The sequence below is a fragment of the Oncorhynchus tshawytscha genome, linkage group LG01, assembly GCF_018296145.1.
Source record: "Oncorhynchus tshawytscha isolate Ot180627B linkage group LG01, Otsh_v2.0, whole genome shotgun sequence".
In the NCBI taxonomy this organism is placed as follows: Eukaryota; Metazoa; Chordata; class Actinopteri; order Salmoniformes; family Salmonidae; genus Oncorhynchus; species Oncorhynchus tshawytscha.
In genome coordinates, this window is record NC_056429.1 from 45,005,186 (window position 1) to 45,028,306 (window position 23,121).

At 44.2% G+C, this 23,121-nt stretch overlaps 1 protein-coding gene across 2 annotated transcripts in view; it reads right to left on the reverse strand.

Moving 5' to 3' along the window:
* Positions 1-1,391: 1,391 nt before the first annotated feature.
* Positions 1,392-23,121, reverse strand: part of LOC112251177 (rho guanine nucleotide exchange factor 18) — a 68,473-nt gene continuing 46,743 nt past the window's right edge. For both annotated transcript variants that reach the window (XM_024421997.2, XM_024421988.2), the window contains exons 8-17: positions 21,724-21,978; positions 21,541-21,617; positions 18,541-18,719; positions 14,604-14,674; positions 14,212-14,397; positions 12,322-12,462; positions 11,923-12,041; positions 9,885-10,070; positions 9,449-9,656; positions 1,392-1,810 (exon numbers count right to left, since the gene is read on the reverse strand). In XM_024421997.2, coding sequence (XP_024277765.2) covers positions 1,806-1,810; positions 9,449-9,656; positions 9,885-10,070; positions 11,923-12,041; positions 12,322-12,462; positions 14,212-14,397; positions 14,604-14,674; positions 18,541-18,719; positions 21,541-21,617; positions 21,724-21,978 — 1,427 coding nt within the window. In that variant the 3' untranslated portion in view covers positions 1,392-1,805. The remainder of the gene's footprint in view (positions 1,811-9,448; positions 9,657-9,884; positions 10,071-11,922; positions 12,042-12,321; positions 12,463-14,211; positions 14,398-14,603; positions 14,675-18,540; positions 18,720-21,540; positions 21,618-21,723; positions 21,979-23,121) is intronic.

Consider the following 23,121-nt stretch of genomic DNA (forward strand, 5'->3'; position numbering starts at 1 on the left):
AGGCTGCTGCCCTTATACATAGACTTGAAATCACTGGCCACTTTAATAATGGAACACTAGTCACTTTAATAATGTATACATATTTTGCATTACTCGTCTCATCTACTGAATTCTATCCTATTCTCCTGTATCTTATTCTACTGTCACGGCCCCTCTGCATTGCAGGGGCGGTTCCTCCTGCAGGCAGAGAAGGGTCGTTAGTGATTGGAGCCACCTGGGCTCAGGGTATTTAAACTGCTTCACTAACCACTCCTCTCTCTCGCTCTCCCCCTGCCTGCCAGCCTGCCTGCCTCTGTTTTCTTTGTTCCTTTGTAATTTATGTAGTTTTCACTCAGTCATATTCACACACACAGATTCACGCATCCCTGCACTTTACATACACCCTACATTATGATACTTACACACCTCATTCCCTTTTCTTTGTTTAAAGTTAATAGTTTTTGGTTTATAATAAATAACCTTTTTGATTGGTCTATACCTGTTCGTGTCCCCTCATTTTTGCCAGAGGCTATGAGCCGGCCTGTGACACTACTTAGTTTATGACTAAGATACATTGCTCGTCCAAATATTTATATATTCTTAATTCCTTTACTTTAGATTTGTGTGTATTGTTGTGAAATTGTTAGATATTACTGCACTGTTGGAGCTAGAAACACAAGCATTTCGTTACACCTGCAATAACATCTGCTAAACACGTGTATGTGACAAACACACTTGATTTAATTTGATCCAGTCGTGTAAGACCACTGGAACTCGGTCTGTGACATGTTTGAGAGGCTGGTGGAGCAGTGGTGGGCAGTGACAGACATGCTGTCCAACCCGACTGTCACCAAGCTGCATGAGACCAGGACTCTCGAGCTCCCAGAAAACCACTGGCAAATAATGACAGAGATCAAGTATGTCTTGGCAACCCTAAAATGAGCAACCACCGCCATGTCATCTGAAAGGTGTCCATCTTCAAACATACACCATCACATTCAGGCTCCTGCAAACACATCTCCTCTGCAGAAAGGATGACAGTCCCTCGGAAAACACATGCAGGTATTAATGTATATTAAAATTAGGCTATATTGTATGTAGGTTAATACAGTGTTGTTAAAATTAGCATATATTGTAGGATAATAGTAGCCAAATGTTGTTTCTGTCATTGTCTTATTGAGAGTATTAGAATAAACAAAACCATTCATTTTTTGCATATTTATGAAAAATCTTTTTGAAGAATAGGATATGCAAAATTGTATCATATTTATTTCAAAATGCCTTTAATATCTAATTTAAATAAATGTTTTAATTTAGAAAATGAAATTAAAGGTTTTAACATTTGGCTGCTTCTCAATGAAAACGTCTGTTCCTTGTACGCATGCAATTCACACAGGAGTAGGTTATCAGGGGAACCATGATTTTATTTAGTCAAGTTAATCTGCCAGGGTGCTAAAAAAAGATTAAAAATGTGCATTTGAATTCACGAAATGTCTGATCAATTTTATTCAAATCGTCTAAGAAAATTCTCTCAATACAACAAAATTCTATGTTGATAAATCAAATGCATCAAAACCATAGCTTTAATGAAATGTAGACCCTATTAAAGCCTCTAAATATAGGTTATCAAGTCACAAAGCCATTTAAAATGCCGACATCAACGAATGCAATGCCGAACCTGGGCCGGGATTCATCACCTTGGAATTGACAGCTCCACAAATGCAGCGCCAAAGATTATCCGAAACAGGCATAGTCAGCGGAGCTCCGTGGTGCATGGAATGAATGGAAAGCGCCTCCATCTTTTATTTTCTATAGGTCATGTCATTTTACTCTGTGGGAAAAAAATAACAGTTAATGAGGGTCGGTTAGTCGGCAGCAAAAGTGACAGAAATGTGCATCCCTTTTGTCTCCATCTTTCAATGTAAACTGTAAATGATTCTGTCTGTAATGTTATTTTAATTGCGTGTTCGAACCCCAGGAAGACTAAAATTAAATCAAATCGTATTTGTCTCATGCGCCAAATACAATTGATGTAGACCTTACTGCCTACTTACAAGCCCTTAACCAGCAATGCAGTTTAAAGAAAATAGAGTTAAGAAAATATTACTAAATAAACACTTTAAATGCTTTAAAAAGTAACATTAAAATAACAATAATGAGGCTTTATACTGGGGGTACTGATACCAAGTCAAGGCCTTCATCTGACACGCCTAGTATTAAGGCAGGAATCTTGACGCCAGTGATGTACTGGGCTGTTACACACTACCCTCTGTAGTGCCTTACGGTCAGATGCCTAGCAGTTGCAATACCAGGCAGTGATGCAACCAGTCAACTTTTTGAGGATCTGGGGACCCAATCTTTTCAGTCTCCTGATGGGGAAAGGGAGTTGTACTGCCCTTTTCATGACTTTCTTGGTGTGTTTGGACCATGATAGTTTTTGGTGATGTAAGACACCAAGGAATTTGAAAATTTTGACCTGCTCCACTACAGCCCATTCGATGTGAACGTTGGCGTGTTCGGCCCTCCTTTTCCTGTAGTCCACGATCATCTCATTTGTCTTGCTCAATTTGAGTGAGAGGTTGTTGTCCTGGCACCACACTGCCAGGCCTCTCTGACATCCTCCCTTTAGGCTGTCTATTCGTTGACGGTGATCAGGCCAACCACCATTGTCGTCAGTAAACTTAATGATTAGTGTTGGATTCGTGCTTGAACAAGCAGTCGTGGGTGAACAGGGAGTACAGGAGGGGACTGAGCACACACCCCCGAGGGGCCCCGTGTTGAGGATTAGCGTGGCAGATGCGTTGTTGCCTACCCTTACCACCTGGGGGAGGCCCGTCAGGAATTCCATGATCCAGTTACAAAGGGAGGTGTTTAGTCCCAGGGTCCTTAGCTTAATGATGAGCTTTGTGGGCACTATGGTGTTGAACGCTGAGCTGTAGTCAATGAACAGCATTCTCACATAAGTGTTCCCTTTGTCCAGGTGGGAGAGGGAAGTGTGGAGTGCGATTGAGTTTGTCATCTGTGGATCTGTTGGGGCGTTATGCAAATTGGAGTGGGTCTAGGGTTTCTGGGATAATGGTGTTGATGTGAGCCATGACCAGCCTTTCAAAGCACTTCATGGCTACAGACGTGAGTGCTACGGGGAAGTAGTCATTTAGGCAGGTTACCTTCGCTTTCTTTGGCACAGGGACTATGGTGGTCTGGTTGAAACATTGGTATTAGGTATTACAGACTCGACCAGCTGGTCTGCACATTTTTATTTCACCTTTCTTTAACCAGGTAGGCTAGTTGAGAACAAGTTCTCATTGACACATTGGCCAAGATAAAGCAAAGCAGTTCGACACATACAACAACACAGAGTTACACATGGAATAAACAAACATACAGTCAATAATACAGTAGAAAAAGTCTATATACAGTGTGTGCAAATACGGTAAGATAAGGGAGGTAAGGCAATAAATAGGCCATGATGGCAAAGTAATTACAATATACCAATTAAACACTGGAGTGATTGATATACAGAAAATGAATGTGCAAGTAGAGATACTGGGGTGCAAAGGAGCAAGATAAATAAATAAATACATTAAGGGGATGAGATAGGTGGATGGGCCATTTACAGATCAGCTATGTACAGCTGCTTAAAGCTAGTGAGGGAGAAAAGAGTCTCCAGCTTCAGTGATTTTTGCAGTTTGTTCCGGTCATTGGCAGCAGAGAACTGGAAGGAAAGGCGGCCAAAGGAGGATTTGGCTTTGGGGGCGACCAGTGAGATATACCTGCTGGAGCGCGTGCTACGGGTGGGTGCTGCTATGGTGACCAGTGTGCTGAGATAAGGCGGGGCTTTACCTAGCAAAGACTTGTAGATGACCTGGAGCCAGTGGGTTTGGAGACTAGTATGAAGCGAGGGCCAGCCAACGAGAGCGTACAGGTCGCAGTGGTGGGTAGTATATGGGGCTTTGGTGACAAAACGGATGGCACTGTGATAGACCACATTCTAATTTGTTGAGTAGTGTTGGAGGCTATTTTGTAAATGACATCGCTGAAGTCGAGGATCAGTAGGATGGTCAGTTTTACGATGGTATGTTTGGCAGCATGAGTGAAGGATGCTTTGTTGCGAAATAGGAAGCTGATTCTGATTCCAGACACCTACGTATTTGTAGTTGTCCACATATTCTAAGTCAGAACCGTCCAGAGTAGTGATGCTGGACGGGCGGGCAGGTGCGGGCAGCGATCGGTTGAAGAGCATGCATTTAGTCTTACTTGCAGTTGGAGGTCACGGAAGGAGAGTTATATGGCATTGAAGCTCGTCTGGAGGTTAGTTAACACAGTGTCCAAGGAAGGGACAGAAGTATACAGAATGGTGTCATCTGTGTAGAGGTGGATCAGAGAATCACCAGCAGCAAGACCGACATCATTGATGTATATAGAGAAGAGAGTTGGCCCAGGAATTGACCCCTGTGGCACCCCCATAGAGACTGCCAGAGGTCCGGACAACAGGCCCTCCGATTTGACACACTGAACTCTATCAGAGAAGTAGTTGGTGAATCAGGCGAGGCAGTCATTTGAGAAACCAAAGCTGTTGAGTCTGCCGATAAGAATGTGGTGATTGACAGAGTCGAAAGCCTTGGCCAGGTCGATGAAGACGGCTGCACAGTGATGTCTCTTATCGATGGCGGTTATGATATTGTTTAGGACCTTGAGCGTGGCTGAGGTGTACCCATGACCAGCTTTGAAACCAGATTGCATAGCGGAGAAGGTACGGTGGGATTTGAAATGGTCAGTAATCTGTTTGTTAACTTGGCTTCAGAAGACCTTAGATAGGCAGAGTAGGATAGATATAGTTCTGTAGCAGTTTGGGTCTAGAGTGTCTCCCCCTTTGAAGAGGGAGATGATCGTGGCAGCTTTGCAAACTTCAGGATTCTCAGACGATACGAAAGAGAGTTTGAACAGGCTAGTAATAGGGGTTGCAACAATTTCGGCAGATCATTTTAAAAAGAGAGGGTCCAGATTGTCTGTCCCGGCTGATTTGTAGGGGTCCAGATTTTGCAGCTCTTTCAGATCATCAGCTATCTGGATTTGGGTGAAGAAGAAATGGGGAGGCTTGGGCGAGTTGCTGTGGGGGGTGCAGGGCAGTTGACCGGGGTAGGGGTAGCCAGGTGGAAAGCATGGCCAGCCGTAGAAAAATGCTTTTTGAAATTCTCAATTATGGTGGATTGAACGGTGGTGACAGTGTTTCCTAGCCTCAGTGCAGTGGGCATCTGGGAGGAGGTGCTCTTATTCTCCTTGGACTTTACAGTGTCCCAGAACTTTGAGTTTGTGCTACAAGATGCACATTTCTGGATGAAAATGCTAGCCTTAGCTTTCCTAACTGCCTGTGTATATTGGTTCCTAACTTCCCTGAAAAGTTGCATATCATGGGGGCTATTCGATGCTAATGCAGTACGGCACAGGATGTTTTTCTGTTGGTCAAGGGCAGTCAGGCCTGGAGTGAACCAAGGCCTATATCTGTTCCTGGTTCTACATTATTTTAATGGGGCATGCTTATTTAAGATTGTGAGGAAGGCACTTTTAAAGAATAACCAGGCATCCTCTACTGACGGGATGAGGTCAATATCCAAGATACCCGGGCCAGGTCGATGAGAAAGGACATGCTCTTTGAGTACACGTCCTGGTAATCTGTCTGGCCCCGCGGCCTTGTGAATGTTGACCTGTTTAAAGGTCTTGCTCACATCAGATATGGAGAGCGTGATCACAAAGTCATCCAGAACAGCTGGTGCTCTCATGCATGTTTCAGTGTTGCTTTCCTCGAAGCAAGCATAAAAGGCATTTAGCCCGTCTGTTAGGCTCACGTCACTTGGCAGCTCGCGGCTGGGTTTCCTCTTTGTAGTCCGTAATAGTTTGCAAGCCCAGCCACATCCGACGAGTGTCAGAGCCAGTGTGGTAGAACTCAATCTTAGCCTTGTATTGACGCTTTGCCTGTTGGTTGATTGTTTGTCTGAGGGCATAGCAGGATTTCTTATAAGCGTCCAGATTAGTGTCCCGCTCCTTGAAACGGCAGCTCTAACCTTTAGCTCAGAGCGGATGTTGCAATCCATGGCTTCTGGTTGGGATATGTACGGTCACTGTGGGGACAATGACATCGATGCCCTTATTGATGAAGCCGGTGACTGAGGTGGTATACTCCTCAATGCCATTGTATGAATCCTGGAATATATTTCAGTCTGTGCTAGCAAAACCGTCCTGTAGCGTAGCATCCACGTCATCTGACCACGTCCGTATTGAGCAAGTCACTGGTACTTCCTGCTTTAGTTTTTGCTTGTAAGCAAGAATCAGGAGGATAGAATTATGGTCAAATTATCCAACTGGATTGCGAGGGAGAGCTTTGTACGCATCTCTGTGTGTGGTGTAAAGGTGGTGTAGAGTTTTTTTCCTCTGGATGTGACATGCTGGTAGAAAGGAGGTAAAACATATTTAAGTTTGCCTGCATTAAAGTCCACCGCCACTAGGAGCGCTGCTTCTGGATGAGCAATTTCTTGTTTGGGAGATAAGTGTTCAGTCAAAAAAGACAGACACGCCTCTATAGGTCAATTAGAAAATGGACACACGTCTGTTGACCAATAAGGAGTGGCAGACAGCAAAGTGGTACTGATGACCTCAGACAGAGACAACCTCAATCAGTATTGACTGGGTCATTGTATGTGTGCGGTTTATTCATCAAGTATTTATGTAGGCAACTCAGTTGAAGCAACCTCTGAAGACTATCTAAAAACATACCTTGTTGCTGAACGGAGAGCAACACTATATAACCATTGAACCCAGTCTTGGGTATGATAGCTTTCACACAGACATATCTACTAACACTATAGCTGAAATTACAGCACAACTTCCTTAAGTGTCCTCTTCCCTGAAACTCACACACAATACAACGCATTGTGCTTAACAGTAAAAGAGAAATTGAGAAGGAAAGAGAAAAGGAAGGAGAGAGAAAGACTGCTTTGCCTGTGTGGGTGGCTTCCTGGGTGACTGGGTAGAACTGTATTGAGATATCAGGGTGTGTGTGTGTGTGTGTGTTTCCCCTCAGCTGGGCTGCTGCTATTGTTATCACACTGCCTATCAGTAAACAGGCTCAGGGAGGTGGCATGGGTGTGTGTGTCTGGGGGGCAGACAGACCCAAGTCCTTTTTCCTGCACAGTAACACGTTGTTTAGAGCCTCTAGCTCAGGGCCGATGATTTTTCATATAATATTTAGCTGATGCCAGGAAGGTGAGGGAGGTTAGGGAGTACAAGGGGGTTAGGGAGAAAGGCCAGGGAGGGTAGAGAGAGAGGCAGGGGTTACAGCAACAACAAAAAATACCATGACTGAAATTTAAGTTGATCTCAGATCGATTGTCTGCGGGGCCAAGTTAACCTCACCTTTCATGTAAAAAAGTATGCTTTTTGGGAAAAGGATAATTGTTATTATGTTTTAATATAAAATTATATAAAATGTACCCTGTTTTCTCCCCAATTTCGTGGTATCCAATTGGTAGTTACAGTCTTGTCTCATTGCTGCAACTCCCGTACGGACTCGGGAGAGGCGAAGGTCGAGAGCCATGCGTCCTCCAAAACACAACCCAACCAAGACATAATGCCCACTTAACCCGGAAGCCAGCGGCACCAATGTGTCGGAAGAAAAACCGTGCACCTGGCAACCGTACACTGCACCCGGCCCGCCACAGGAGTCGCTAGTGCACAATGGGAGAAGGACATCCCTGCCGGCCAAACCCTCCTCTAACCCGGACGACGCTGGGCCAATTGTGTGCCGCCCCATGGGTCTCCCAGCCGTGGCCGGCTTCGACAAAGCCTGGACTCAAACCCAGAATCTCTAGTGACACAGCTAGCACTGTGATGCAGTGCCTTAGACCACTGCACCACTCGGGAGGCCAGAGGATCATTTTGTACATGTATTAAACTGCGAGTTTGACCAATTCCAGTCCTCTTGCTTAGGGGTTCCGGGGTCCTCGCCAGGATAATTTCTGTAGATGGACTTTTTGAAAGGACATTCTACTCCAAATTGTATGAAAATACAATTATGCTGACATATAATTTCCACCTCCAGAAATGAATCCAATAACATGTTGGTAAAAAATTATGTTATTTTAACATATTGGACCATACATATAACCTATGCATGGTCTATATCAGGAACTCAGTTGGGGTCTCAACTTACTGCTGAGTTAGAATAGCAGAATACACAAGGTGCAATTTCAAAATTTGGTTGTGCATCAGCAGTTTGCCTCTTGTTATGTCAGTCACTGACAGCCCATTTCAGCAAAAATGTTTAAGATTGTTAAGTTATTTTTTATTTATCCCTTATTTTACCAGGTAAGACACAGGGGTTAACACCCCTACTCTTATGATAAGTGTCATGGGATCTTTAGTGACTACAGAGAGTCAGGACACCCGTTCAACGTCCCAAACCAAAAGAAGTCACCCTACACATGGCAATGTCCCCAATCACTGCCCTGGGGCGTTGGGATATTTTCTGGACCAGAGAAAAGAACACCTCCTACAGGCCCTCCATCACCACTTCCAGCAGCATTTGGTCTCCCACCCAGGGACCGACCAGGACCAATCCTGCTTAGCTTCAAAGGCAAGCCAGCACTGGGATGCAGGGTGGTATGCTGCTATCTAAACTTGCAGTAATCATGGTCGAATTACCAACCGGGGGGCCCCATTGATTTTGTTAGTCACTCTCACTCTGATATCATATTAAAAACTGGAAAACAATTCTACGCCCTATGGCAAAATGTGTAGAATTGCAGGAAATTACCAGTAAAACTGCTAATTATTCTCTCCGCCCCAGAGAAAAATGAGTAGAATTGCATGAAATTAGTTATGAAATCGCTAAATCTTCGATCCACCTCATGGCAAAATGTGTCGAATTGCAGCAAACTTCCTTTAAAACTGTAACATTTACGGACGATGACACAATTCGACTTACGGTGATTCTGATTCTTTGTAGCCCCCAAGAGAGTATAGGGAAGTGTGAACTTCCAAAATGGCAGATCAGGGACAACCACTCTTTTTAGGTTATAGCTTGGTGAATTTGGTTTTGTTCACTTGGTTGGTCACCAGACAACTCCAAAAGCTTTCATTGGGAACCACCATTGTGTTGTAGGGTTGGGCCATGTAAGCCATGTGCAAGTATGGATAGCACAGCTATTCACATGGATCTAGGGTATAAGTGTGTGTATGCGTGTGTGTATACACGTGGGATTGCGTGTGTGTATACGTGTGATTGTGTGTTTATGCGTTAGGGGCGGCAGGTAGTCTAGTGGTTAGAGCGTTGGGCCAAAAGGTTGCTGGATCGAATCCCCAAGCTGACAAGGTAAAAATCTGTCGTTCTGCCCCACTGTTCTCCGGTAGGCTGGCATTGTAAATAAGTATTCTTAACTGACTTGCCAGGTAAAATAAAAACATCGCCACCCACCTCGATTGTCTTGCTCCAGGTGTTCCTTCTTCACGTTGAGGGTCGACTCCCTCAGTCTCTCCAGATCCTGTTGGTACATCTCCCTCTGTCTCTCCAGCTCCTCTCTCTTCTCCTCCAGCCTCCTGCACTCCTCCTCGCTCTGCCTCAGCCTGTCCTCTGCGGCCTCTGCCTGCAACCGGTGGCGTTCCCGCTCGCTCTCCCAACGAGCCTGGGTAGAAACAAGATTCAACCTGACTGAATGCAGACTGGAATAATACTGCATTAAGTAAAAGTCACAGGGTGAGTTTGAGTTTGTCTTGTTTTGGCGGGAAGTATCATGATCGTATTAATGTGGTTCCCTTTTACTAGTATTATGAGATTTCATGATCTACATAGTGCAATTGTAATGAAGACAAAGTGGAGGGCGACCATACATCTAATTTCGACTGTGTCCCACCTGCTCCTGTCGGTGCAGTAATTGCAACTTGTGGAAACTGGCCAGCTCCTCCCTCTGCAGGGCCAGCATCCTCTGTTTCTCCTGCTCCAGGAGCACGTTGCTGCGGTGACGGCCGGGGAAGGAGGCACGCTCAGTGAGGGAGCTGCGCTGCAGCTTGATGTGGCGGTCTTGCTGGGTGATGATGGCCTAAATCAAATCAAAATCAAATTTATTTGTCACATACACATGGTTAGCAGATGTTAATGCGAGTGTAGCGAAATGCTTGTGCTTCTCGTTCCGACAATACAGTAATAACCAACGAGTAATCTAGCCTAACAATTCCAAAACTACTACCTTATACACACAAGTGTAAAGGGATAAAGAATATGTACATAAAGATATATGAATGAGTGATGGTACAGAACGGCATAGGCAAGATGCAGTAGATGGTATCGAGTACAGTATTTACATATGAGATGAGTAATGTAGGGTATGCAAACAAAGTGGCATAGTTTAAAGTGGCTAGTGATACATGTATTACATAAAGATGCAGTAGATGATATAGAGTACAGTATATACATATACATATGAGATGAATAATGTAGGGTAATGCAAACATTATATTAAGTAGCATTGTTTAAAGTGGCTAGTGATATATTTTACATCAATTTCCATCAATTCCCATTATTAAAGTGGCTGGAGTTGAGTCAGTGTGTTGGCAGCAGCCACTCAATGTTAGTGGTGGCTGTTTAACAGTCTGATGGCCTTGAGATAGAAGCTGTTTTTCAGTCTCTCGGTCCCTGCTTTGATGCACCTGTAATGACTTCGCCTTCTGGATGATAGCGGGGTGAACAGGCAGTGGCTCGGGTGGTTGTTGTCCTTGATGATCTTTATGGCCTTCCTGTGACATCGGGTGGTGTAGGTGTCCTGGAGGGCAGGTAGTTTGCCCCCGGTGATGCGTTGTGCAGACCTCACTCTGGAGAGCCTTACAGTTGTGGGCGGAACAGTCGCCGTACCAGGCGGTGATACAACCCGACAGGATGCTCTCGATTGTGCATTTGTAGAAGTTTGTGAGTGCTTTTGGTGACAAGCCAAATTTCTTCAGCCTCCTGAGGTTGAAGAGGCGCTGCTGCGCCTTCTTCACAATGCTGTCTGTGTGGGTGGACCAATTCAGTTTGCCTGTGATGTGTACGCCGAGAGCACAATTCTCCAGCGTACCAGTGGCCACCAATGCCGAACTGCAGTCAGGTCAAGACCCTGGTGAGGACACCGAGCACGCAGACAAGCTTTCTCTAAACATTTTCTGACAGTTTGTGCAGAAATTCTTTGGTTGTGCAAACCCACAGTTTCATCAGCTGTCCGGGTGGCTGATCCGACAGCCGGATGTGGAGATCCTGGGCTAAGGTGGTTACACGTGGTCTGCGGTTGTGAGGCTGGTTGGACTTACTGCTAAATTCTCTAAAATGACATTGGATGCAGCTTATGGTGAGAAATTAACATTTAACTTACTGGCAACAGCTCTGCTGGACATTCCTGAAGTCAGTATGCCAATTGCACACTCCCCCAAAATTTGAGACATCTGTGGCATTGTGTTGTGTGACCAAACTGCACATTTTAGAGTGGTATTTTATTGTCCCCCGCACAAGGTGCACATGTGTAATGATCATGCTGTTTAATCAGCTTCTTGATATGCCACACATGTCAGGTGGATGGATTACTCTTTCATTACTAAGTAATGATAGCGTAAAGTAGCTTTTGTTCTGTCCCCATTTGGAATACTGGGTCATCTAATCTATTTATCTGGAAATACTGGTACAGTTCGCTACCTAACTAACAGTTCAGGTTGAGTAGCCCTGAAAAACATTTCTGAACGACCTGGTGTGATGCTCTTATCACTGTTTACTCAACATAAGCTACACTGCTGGCCCTGTTGTGGGGACAGGGAGTGTGTTGCCCTGGTCACCCTGGAACTTAAGTTGTGGCTCAGTCTGTCCTTTCAAGACATTATCTCATCCAATTTCTCTGTGTTTGTTAACGTGAGTGAGTGTGTGTGACCAACCGGTGGCTGCTCCAGGGCCTGGCTGGCCTGAATCTCCTTAAGCTGGGTGTCAGAGCAGGCTCTCTGGCTCCTGTCTCTGGCCTTGTCCCCTCCACTGTAGTTCTTCTTCACACTGCCTTCTAACACACACACACACACACACACAAAATGGGAATTAGGGCTGGGACGATACCAGTATTGCAATACTCGTTAGTATCATGGATAGGAAACGAAACACAAAGCGGACTTAACTTCTTTAGGAAAACAGCCCTAATGTTGGAAACAAACATCCTAATGATGACATCCCATGTCACATTTAAGCTATAGCACACAATGTTTGTGGTATTGCATCAGCCCTAATGGGAATACAATGGTGATTGAGCACATGTAGACCAGGGCAGGCAGGTGGAGGGGACTTACTCTTGTTGAGGATGGTGGGGCTGCTGTCGTAGCCCTCGAAGGTGTCTGCTCTCCTGGGCATAGCCCCGGACCCTAACCCCTCCTCTGGACGTGGCGCTAGCTCTGTCACACCAGACAACAACAGGTTCTGAAGGTTCTCCACTGGAGAGCGTGAGCGAGATGGAGGCAGGTAGAAAGAAATATTAATAATAATGTTTTAAGAAAGAACAAGAGTAGTGAGGACGGAGCTAACCCTACTATTCTTTACAGTTGGGTACAGTTGCAATCCGTATTTTTGTTTTTGTTGGGGGGCTGTTTTGCATGTTATTTTTGGCATTAATCTGTGACACATGAGTTTGCAAACAAAGTACCTTTTTTGGGGGGGTTAATAAAGCTGCACAAATGCTCCAAAATGCAGGTGTTTCAGCCTAGCTCAGTGCTTTCTGTGGTGATGGGGCAAGCCAGCGGAAAATACGGAGCGTAGGGGTTGGTAATGTCCTCTAGTTGCGCTATGATTTGCTCAGTGTTCTGTCACTCATGGGGACACTACGTCACCGACAAATCTAAGGGTAGAGCTCGAAAATTCAAGCACCTTGGATACTGCCATAGAGTTACATTAGAAGTGCCCAACCACGAAGGCTCAAGGTCATTGGCCACACATAAAATGATGTCAAATCACATTATATTTACAGCAGCTTTGATTGGACTGATCATGTCAACAACATATTTCAAAATCTTAGCTAACAAGCTAGCAGTCATCATGAATCAGGTCGACAATCTCCTGGCAAATACTTTTTAATCCTTGTCATATGAAGAGAAATAATGAAGAGAAATTATAGATAAAACGTATCGGTGGCTAACTGCAAGCGTTGCAAAGCATTCACTAGCCTGCTATTCAGTGGAGTGGGTGTGTAGTCTCTTTTCCAAGCTTATAGGGACATTCAAACTTGGCCATGGTGTCAATCCAGCATGACTTATGTTGGGCTCAAAACAACTGGAAACTCAGAACTGGAAAATCTGATGGGAACTTGGAAAAAACGGGCTCCAACTGGGAAAATACGTTTTGAACGGTCATCCAACTTGGAATTGCAAGTCAGAAACTAGGGCCTCTTTCTAGCGCTCCGACCTGAAGATCACTGTCGTCATTCACAATTCAACCTTGTTTTTTCCCCAGTTCCCAGTTGTCTTGAAAGCACCATAAATCCAGAGAATGGCAGACTTTGATAACAAAGTTTGAGGACAAAATTTGCCCACGTAGGACCTTCCTGAGTCCAAAAATGTCTTGTATGCTGCTGCATTAATTATGTAATATGCCAGGGATATATGTATACTGTAGCTAAGAAAGTAATACTAAGTGTATGTTGTGTAGTAAGCTGCTAGTAGCCCATGTGTCTCACCCTAATAATTTGGTCCCGTTTCCCCTCCTAATTTCACATACTGTTTTGACTTGGTGGTGCACATGTAGCCTATAGCCTGTTTTAGAGAAATGTAATCATTTAATATTGTAAGAGCTTTCATTGTCTGCTTATATGCCCCCTTTATTTATCATACGGTTCTGGCTTGGTGTACAGGAAGAATACTGTAAGAACGGCCCAAGTTCTAGAATTCTGTCACTGTCCATTTTAAAAGTGCTGAACAAATAGTTATATTGACTACATCTGTCCTAGCTCGCTCATTAATGTCTTAATCGAAATAACGGATTGCCTCTTATCCTCTCGTCGTACCCTTAAGCCATAGTTTGTACCTCTTAATTGTCAGTAGAAACGTACGTAACACAAACTAATCTAATCAGTCTGAATGATTTGGGAATTACATTAATAATTTGTTGTCTTGTGTTGGATCAAAAACCTATACACTATAACAAAAGCCAGTGTATTGTATTCTGTACTGCACGTGTTGTGTCTGTTGTACCTTCAGTGATGGCTCCCTTGAGCAGCGTCTCCCCCTGGTGGAGGTCTGAGGCGTCACCACGCAGCAGCAGATGGGAGCGTGAGGCGATATCCTCAAGACCAGCCACGGACTCTGCCATGTCTGCAAACAGCTGCAGCTTCTCTGTCAGACCTGCCACGATCTGGCCATCCTTCTGGATCAGACTATCTGGGAGAGGAGAGAGGGACAGAAGAATAGAGTTCTCAATGATCAGATTCTCCTAAATAAATGGAATACAAGGAAGAGAAGCATTGAGCAAATGTGAATGTTGTTGACTGGTGCATGAGCAAACCCTTATGGCCTAGCATCGACATTACACTACTTTACAAAGATAGGTGGTCTGTCTGACTGTCTGTTGTTCCGTCGTTAGTTACCTTGGAACTCTTTGAATTTGGCGGCTCGAACCTCCTCCTCCTCACTGAAGAGCCTCTCTGTGTGTCGACAACTAAGAGAGAGAGAAGAGAGAGGAGAGTGAAGGAGAGTAGAGCGGAAAGGAGAGTTAGCGAAAGAAAGAGCGAGTAAGAATGACAGCAAGAGGGAGCGAGAGAGAATGAAAAAGAGAGCAAGACACAGACATACACGGAGTAAAAAACAGTAGGAACACCTTTCTAATATTGAGTACCCCTCTGCCCACAGAACAGCCTCAATTCGTTGGGGCATGGACTACAAATTGCTGAAAGTGTTCCACATGGATGATGGCCCATGGTGACTCCAATGCCTCCCACAGTTGTGTCAAGTTAGCTGGATGTCCTTTGGGTGGGGGACCGTTCTTGATACTCACAGGAAAATGTTGAGTGTGAAAAACCCAGCAGCATTGCAGTTCTTGACACAAAACGGTGTGCCTGGCACCTACTAGCATACAACGTTCAAATGCATTTACAGTTGAAGTCGGAAGTTTACATACACCTTAGCCAAATACATTTAAACTCCGTTTTTCACAATTCCTGACATTTAATCCTAGTAAAAAGTCCCTGTCTTAGGTCAGTTAGGATCACCACTTAATTTTAACAATGTGAAATGTTAGTATAATAGTAGAGAGAATGATTTATTTCAGCTTTATTTCTTTCATCACATTCCCAGTGGGTCAGAAGTTTACATACACTCAATTAGTATTTGGTAGCATTGCCTTTAAAATTGTATAACTTGGGTCAAATGTTTTGGGTAGCCTTCCACAAGTTTCCCACAATAAGGGAATTTTGGTTGAATTTTGGCCCATTCCTCCTTACAGAGCTGGTGGAACTGAGTCAGGTTTGTAGGCCTCCTTGCTCGCACACCCTTTTTCAGTTCTGCCCACAAATTTTCTATAGGATTGAGGTCAGGTCTTTGTGATGGCCACTCCAATACCTTGACTTTGTTGTCCTTAAGCCATTTTGCCACAACTTTGGAAGTATGCTTGGGGTCATTGTCCATTTGGAAGACCCATTTGCGACCAAGATTTAACTTCCTGACTGATGTCTTGAGATGTTGCTTCAATATATCCACATAATTTTCGTTCCTCATGATGCCATCTATTTTGTGAAGTGCACCAGTCCCTCATGCAGCAAAGCACACCCACAACATGATGTTGCCACCCCCGTGCTTCACGGTTGGGATGGTGATCTTCGGCTAGTAAGCCTTCCCCTTTTTCCTCCAAACATAATGATGGTCATTATGGCCAAACAGTTCTATTTTTGTTTCATCAGACCAGAGGACATTTCTCCTAAAAGTACGATCTTTGTCCCCATGCGCAGTTGCAAACCGTAGTCCGGCTTTTGTTATGGCCGTTTTGGAGCAGTGGCTTCTTCCTTGCTGAGCAGCCTTTCAGGTTATGTCAATATAGGACTCGTTTTACTGTGGATATAGATACTTTTGTACCTGTTTTCTCCAGCATCTTCACAAGGTCCTTTGCTGTTGTTCCAGGATTGATTTGCACTTTTCGCACCAAAGAATGTTCATCTCTAGGAGACAGAACGTGTCTCCTTCCTGAGCGGTATGACAGTTGCGTGGTCCCATGGTGTTTATAATTGCGTATTATTGTTTGTACAGATGAACGTGGTACCTTCATGCGTTTGAAAATTGCTCCCAAAGATGAAAGAAATTTATTTTGATTTTCCCATGATGTCAAGAAAAGAGGAACTGAGTTTGAAGGTAGGCCTTGAAATACAGCCACAGGACTCGAATTATGCCAATTAGCCTATCAGAAGCTTCTAAAGCCATGACATCATTTTCTGGAATTTTCCAAGCTGTTTAAAGGCACTTAGTGTATGTAACTTCTGACCCACTGGAGTTGTGATATAAGTGAAATAATCTGTCTTGAAACAATTGTTGGAAAAATTACTTGTGTCATGCACAAAGTAGATGTCCTAACCGACTTGCCAAAACTATAGTTTGTTAACAAGACATTTGTGGAGTGGTTGAAAAACAAGTTTTAATGACTCCAACCAAAGTTTATGTAAACTTCCGACTTCAACTGTACATGTTTCAAGCAGACCAAAATCCCTGTGCCCAAGAAAGCGAAGGGGACCTGCCTAAATGACTACCGCCCCATAGCACTCATATCATTAACCATGAAGTGCTTTGAAAGGCTGGTCATGGCTCACATCAACACCATAATCCCAGAAACCCTAGACCCACTCCAATTTGCATACCCCCCCAACAGATACACAGATGACACAATCTGAATCTAGGAACACCTATGTGAGAATTCTGTTCATTGACTACAGCTCAGTATTCAACGCCATAGTGCCCACAAATCTCGTCACTAAGCTAAGGACCCTGAGACTAAACACCGCCCTCTGCACACCCCTCAATGGTTATGTCAATATAGGACTCGTTTTACTGTGGATATAGATACCCCTCCTGTACTCCCTGTTTACCCATGACTGCATAGCCAAGCACTACTCCAACACCATCATTAAGTTTTCTGACGACAACAGTGGTAGGCCTGATTGCCGACAATGATGAGATAGCCTATAGGGAGGAGGTCAGAGACCTGGCAGTGTGGTTTCAAGACAACAATCTCTCCCTTAACATAAGCAAGACAATGGAGCTGCATTGTTGGTAAGGTCTAAAGCTGTTTTATTCGGTGCAAGTGACAAAAACGCATCCCCCGAAACACAACCCAACCCAGCTGCACTGCTTCTTCACACAGCGTGCATCCAACCCAGATGCACGGTGTTTCCTCCAATGTGTCAGAGGAAACACCGTGCACCTGGCGACCTTGGTTTGCGTGCACTGCGCCCGGCCCGCCACAGGAGTCTCTGGTGCGGGATGAGACAAGGATATTCCTACCGGCCAAACCCTCCCTAACCCGGCCAATTGTGCATCGCCCCACGGACCTCCCGGTCGCGGCCGGTTGAGACAGAGCCTGGGCGCGAACCTAGAGTCTCTGGCAGCACAGCTAGCGCTGCAGTACAGCGCCCTTAACCAATGCGCCACCCAGGAGGACCACACAATTGCATTTTATCGATGGCAATTTGAATGCACAGAAATACTGTGAAGAGCTCCTGAGGCCCATTGTCATGCCAGCCATCCACTGCCATCACCTCATGTTTCAGCTTAATTAACGCACAGCCCAGTGTCGTAAGGATCTGTACACAATTTTTGGCAGCTGAAAATGTCCCAGTTCTTCCATGGCCTGCATACTCACCAGACATGTCACCCATTGAGCACGTTTGAGATGCTCTGGATTGACGTGTTTGACAGCGTTTTTCAGTTCCCGCCAACATCCAGCAACTGAAGAGGAGTGGGACAAAATTCCACAGGCCACAATCAACAGTCTGATCAACTCTGCAAAGGAGATGTGTCTCGCTGCATGAGGCAGAAATGGTGGTCACACCAGATACTGACTGGTTTTCTGATCTGTGACCAACAGATATGTATCTGTATTCCCAGTCATGTGAAATCCATAGATTAGGGCCTAATGAATGTATTTCAATTGGCAGATTTCCTTATATGAACTGTAACTCAGTCAAATCTTTGAAATTGTTGCATGTTGCATTTATTTTTTCTGTTCAGTATAATCCCCTTTTCACACAACTCTGCCAACCTAATCCGAACCGTACTGACAGATATATATATATATATATATTTTACACTGTGCTTTTTTTGTGGTATATAATAACACATAGCACTGGCCAGTGACCCCCACGCTCCTGTGTCCTTGTGCTGTGCCTTGTTAGTTTAGTAATAAAAGAACCAGAACTGGGAAACCTTACCTTTGACCGTCATTCCTGCATTCGTCATTCCTGCACCATAGTGCCAATATCACTCCTCAACCTAGCTTAAGATACAGTCCATCCTAGTCCTTTTCTTTAACCTGTGTGTGTGTACCTTTCCACTGCCTGGCGGAGGTGTTGTATCCAGGTTTTGCGCTCCTCCTTGGAGGCGGTGTGGATCTCATACATCTCAGGCTCATTGGGGGAGGCACAGATTAGGAACATGGCCTTCTCCTCATGGGCCACCTCCCTCACAATCAACTTCTGGAGGGAGATCACGGATGGCTTGTTGTCCTGGGGGAGATACGGAAGGCAGCTAGAAGTCAAATTGAAAGAAAATAACACCAGAAAGCAAAATGGAGACACTATTCATAGTTCTAGACCAGGGATTGGTATTTCCAGTCCTCGGGAGACTGATTTGGTATCACACTTCTGACCCAGCTAAGGGAAAAGGGAATACCTAGTCAGTTATACAACTGAATGCCTTCAACTGAAATGTGTCTACGCATTTAACACAACCCCTCAATCAGAGAGGAGCGGAGGGCTGCCTTTAATCGACATCCACGTCTTCGGGGAACAATGGGTTAACTGCCTTGCTCAAGGGAAGAACGACAGATTTTTACCTTGTCAGCTTGGGGATTTGAGCCAAACACACCTGACTCCAATAATAAACTAATCATGGTCTTCAGTTTAGAATGCAATTAGTTTTATCAGATGTGTTTGCTAGGGATGGGGGGGAAGTATGACACCACTCTGGCCCGCAAAGACTGGAGTTGCCCATCCCTCTTTCAAGACAGATGTACAGACGACTGCTGTATCTATACTGAACAAAAGTATAAACGCAACATGTAAAGTGTTGATCCCATGTTTCATGAGCTGATGTAAAAATATCCTAGGAATGTTTCATATCCACAAAAAGTTTATTTATTTTTAAAAAATGCACATTTGTTTACATCCATGTTAGTCAGCATTTCTCCTTTGCCAAGATAATCCATCCACCTGACATTTGTGGCATATCAAGAAGCTGACTAAACAGCATGATCATTACACAGGTGCAGCTTGTGCTGCGGACAATAGAAGGCCACTCTAAAATGTGCAGTTTTGTCATACAACACAATGCCACAGATGTCTTAAATTGAGGGAGCGTGCAATCAGCATGTTGACTGCAGGAATGTCCACCAGAGCTGTTGCCAGAGATTGAACTTCTTAAGGCTAGGCATCCCGCTAACGGGACAACATCTGGTGAAACTGGAGGGCGCGCAATTCAAATAAATTATGGATATTAAACATTTAGGTACATACAAGTATCTTATCGGTTGAAAGCTTAAATTCTTTCTTAAAATCTACCTGCACTGTCCAATTTGCAGTAGACTTTTGAGCGAAAGCATGCGATTGTTTGAGGACGGTGCCTCAAACACAGGTTCCATAAATTCACAAATTGCGACTAAATATTCACTTACTTTTTTGAAAATCTTCCTCTGATTTGTCATCCAAAGGGTCCCAGCTATAACATGTAGTGTCATTTTGTTAGGTAAAATCCTTCTTTATATCCCAAAAAGTCTGTTTAGTTGGCGCCATCGATTTGAGTAATCCAGTCCTTCAACATGCCCAAATAGGAATCTGAAAATCTACCCCTAAACTTTGTTTCAACAAGTCAAAATGTTTTTATTTAATCCATAGATACCATAAATGTAACTAAACTATAATATTTCATAAGGAAAGAAGTATGTTCAATAGGAAAATGGTATTAGCAGGTGTGTGTCCTCTTCATCGCAAGCGCACATACTGTGTTCCTTTAGTAAAACTCATTATTCTTACTCGTTTTGGAAGAAACAAGCCTGAAACCATGAACAAGTACTACTGACATCTAGTGGAAGCCATAGGAATTGCATACTGGGAGATTTAATTATTTCCCTATACGTTCCATTATAAGAGCATGGGCTCTTATAATTTGGTTTGGTTTTACTCCTCCCATATCTATTGTGTTATAGTCTCCTACATTATTTTAACATTTTTACAAACTTCAAAGTGTTTTCCAATTGTACCAATTATATGCATATCCTGGCTTCAAAGCCTGAGCAACAGGCAGTTTACTTTGGGCACGTCAGTCAGTGGAAATTGAGAGAAAAAAGGAACATAGCCTGAGGAAGTTCTCTACCATAAGCAGCCGCCGTCATTTTAGAGAATTTGGCAGTAAGTCCAACTGGCCTCAGAACCGCAGACCATATGTAACCACGCCAGCCCAGGACCTCCACATTCGGCTTCTTCACCTGCGGGATCGTTTGAGACCAGCCACCCGGACTTCTAAGGAAACTGTAGGTTTGCACAACTAAATAAATTCTTCACAAACTGTCTTAGGGAAGCTCATCTGCGTGCTTGTCGTCCTCACCAGGGTCTTGACCTGACTGCAGTTTGGTATCGTAACCGACTTCAGTGAGCAAATGCTCACCTTCAACGGCCACTGGCACGATTTAGAAGTGTTCATGGATGAATCCCAGTTTCAACTGTACCGGGCAGATGACAACCAGCGTGTATGGTGTTATGTGGGTGAGCGGTTTTCTGATGTCAACATTGTGAACAGAGTGCCCGATGGTGGCAGTAGGGACAAGGAACACAGTTGCATTTTATCAATGGCAATTAGAATGCACAGAGAAACCATGACGAGATCCTGAGTTCCTGCTCTGGATTGATGTATACGTTAGCGTGTTCCAGTTCTAGCCAATATCCAGCAACTTCGCACAGCCATTGAAGAAGAGTGGGACGACATTCCACAGACCACAATCAACAGCCTAATCAGCTCTATGCGAAGGAGATGTGTCACACTGCATGAGACAAATGGTGGTCACACCAGATACTGACTGGTTTTCTGATCTGTGACCAACAGATGCATATCGGTATTCCCAGTCATGTGAAATCCATAGAATTTACTTCAATTGACTGATTTCCTTATATGAACTGCAACTCAGTAAAACCTTTGACATTGTTGCGTTTATTTTTGTTCAGTATAGCTTTCTGTTGAGTTAGTATGCCAGATTTGTCAGTGTTTTCTAGAGTGGCAAAGCTCAAGTTAGTTATGTTACATGGTGGAATTAACTGACAAAAATGATTGACTCACCACAGTAGAGAAGACATATCTCTGGTCTTTCTCTTGGAGTAACAACAGAACATCTGACAGTAGCACAGCAAGAATATCTGAAATGAAAGGAGTTTCATTTTTAGACCTGTGTGAGATCAATGCAGACAGAAGAGGTCACTTCAGACTACGGAGATGCAGCCTGAGGAGAGGTAATCCTGTTACCTTTGAGTCTGCCAGAGGCAGCCTTGTGGTTGACGGTCCCATCGTGCAGCAGCCTGCGTCTACCCAGGGCCAGGTCCTCTCCGCGGAACACATGGCCATCTTTGATCTTGCCCAGAGACTTGGGCTCCATTTTGTGGGCGATGTCTCGGAGACGCGAGGCCTTCTGATGGAGGTTGACCTGGGCATCAACGTGGACGATGCAGTCTTTGATCAGACCCAGAGATCTCGTCAGCTCCTCATGCTCCTCTGTGCCCACTGGAGGGAGGAAAGAAAAGACCCGGGTCAACTTCAGAAACACTGGGTCGATTGCAACAAACGGGCAAAACTTAACATGGTTGAGGCTGTTCTGAGGGCAGAAGGCGGTGCAACTCAATATTAGGAAGGTGTTCCTAATGTTTTTTTTACTGTCAGTGTGTGTGTGTGTCTTGCTCCCTCTTCTCTCTGCTCTCTCTCTCTATACTATTTCTCTGTTTTCCACACACAGGCTCTTTGGGGGGTGGGGGGCACGTGGTGCACCTGTATTTGGAAGGTGTTCCTAATGTTTGGTATACTCAGTGCTAAAAATAATCTCCTCATGAACCATGTGTCAGATTCACTCCAGATTTTGTATTCTGACTTATGCTTGCACATAAAGGAAGATACTGTAGTTCCTAAATACTTGCTTTGTTATCCCACTGATATTGTGTCCTGTCATCCTGTGATTCACATTCATTGCTGCTCGCAGCTATATTTGTATTACTTATTATTAATACTGTCTTTGGTGTGATTATCAATGCACAAGCACCTTTTAACCCACTCCTATCCGCGGAGGCTCCCCAGAGGAGGAAGTGGAGGACCATCCTCCTCAGTGAATCTCAGAAATGAAAAGTAAAACGTTTCAAAAGTTCTCCTTTTTCGAAGAAAACTATACTAAATATATTCACGTCACCAAATAATTGATTAAAGTGTACTGTTTTGCAAGGAAGGTCTAGAGTAGCCTCACCAGCACTCTGTAAGGAAGCACCATGGTATAGCCGGAGGACAGCTAGTTTCCGTCCTCGTCTTGGTACACTGCCTTCAATACAAAACTGAAGAGGCTTGTGGTTCTCAGCCACTTCTATAGACTTACAAAGTAATTATGACAGGTTAGAGGATGTCCTCCAACCCATCAGAGCTTTTGCAGCATGAACTGACATGTTGTCCACCCAATTAAAGGATCAGAATGAATCTAGTATTGACAGCATAAGCTGCAGATAGCTAGCACTGCAGTGCATAAAATGTGGTGAGTAGTTGACTCAGAGAGCGAAAGACAATAGTTGAACAGTTTTGAACAAATTCATTTCTTCAAAAATGAAGTAGTAAGAGAGAGAGAGAGAGAGCGAGAAAGCTAGCTATTTTATTTCACTTACTTAGCTAGTG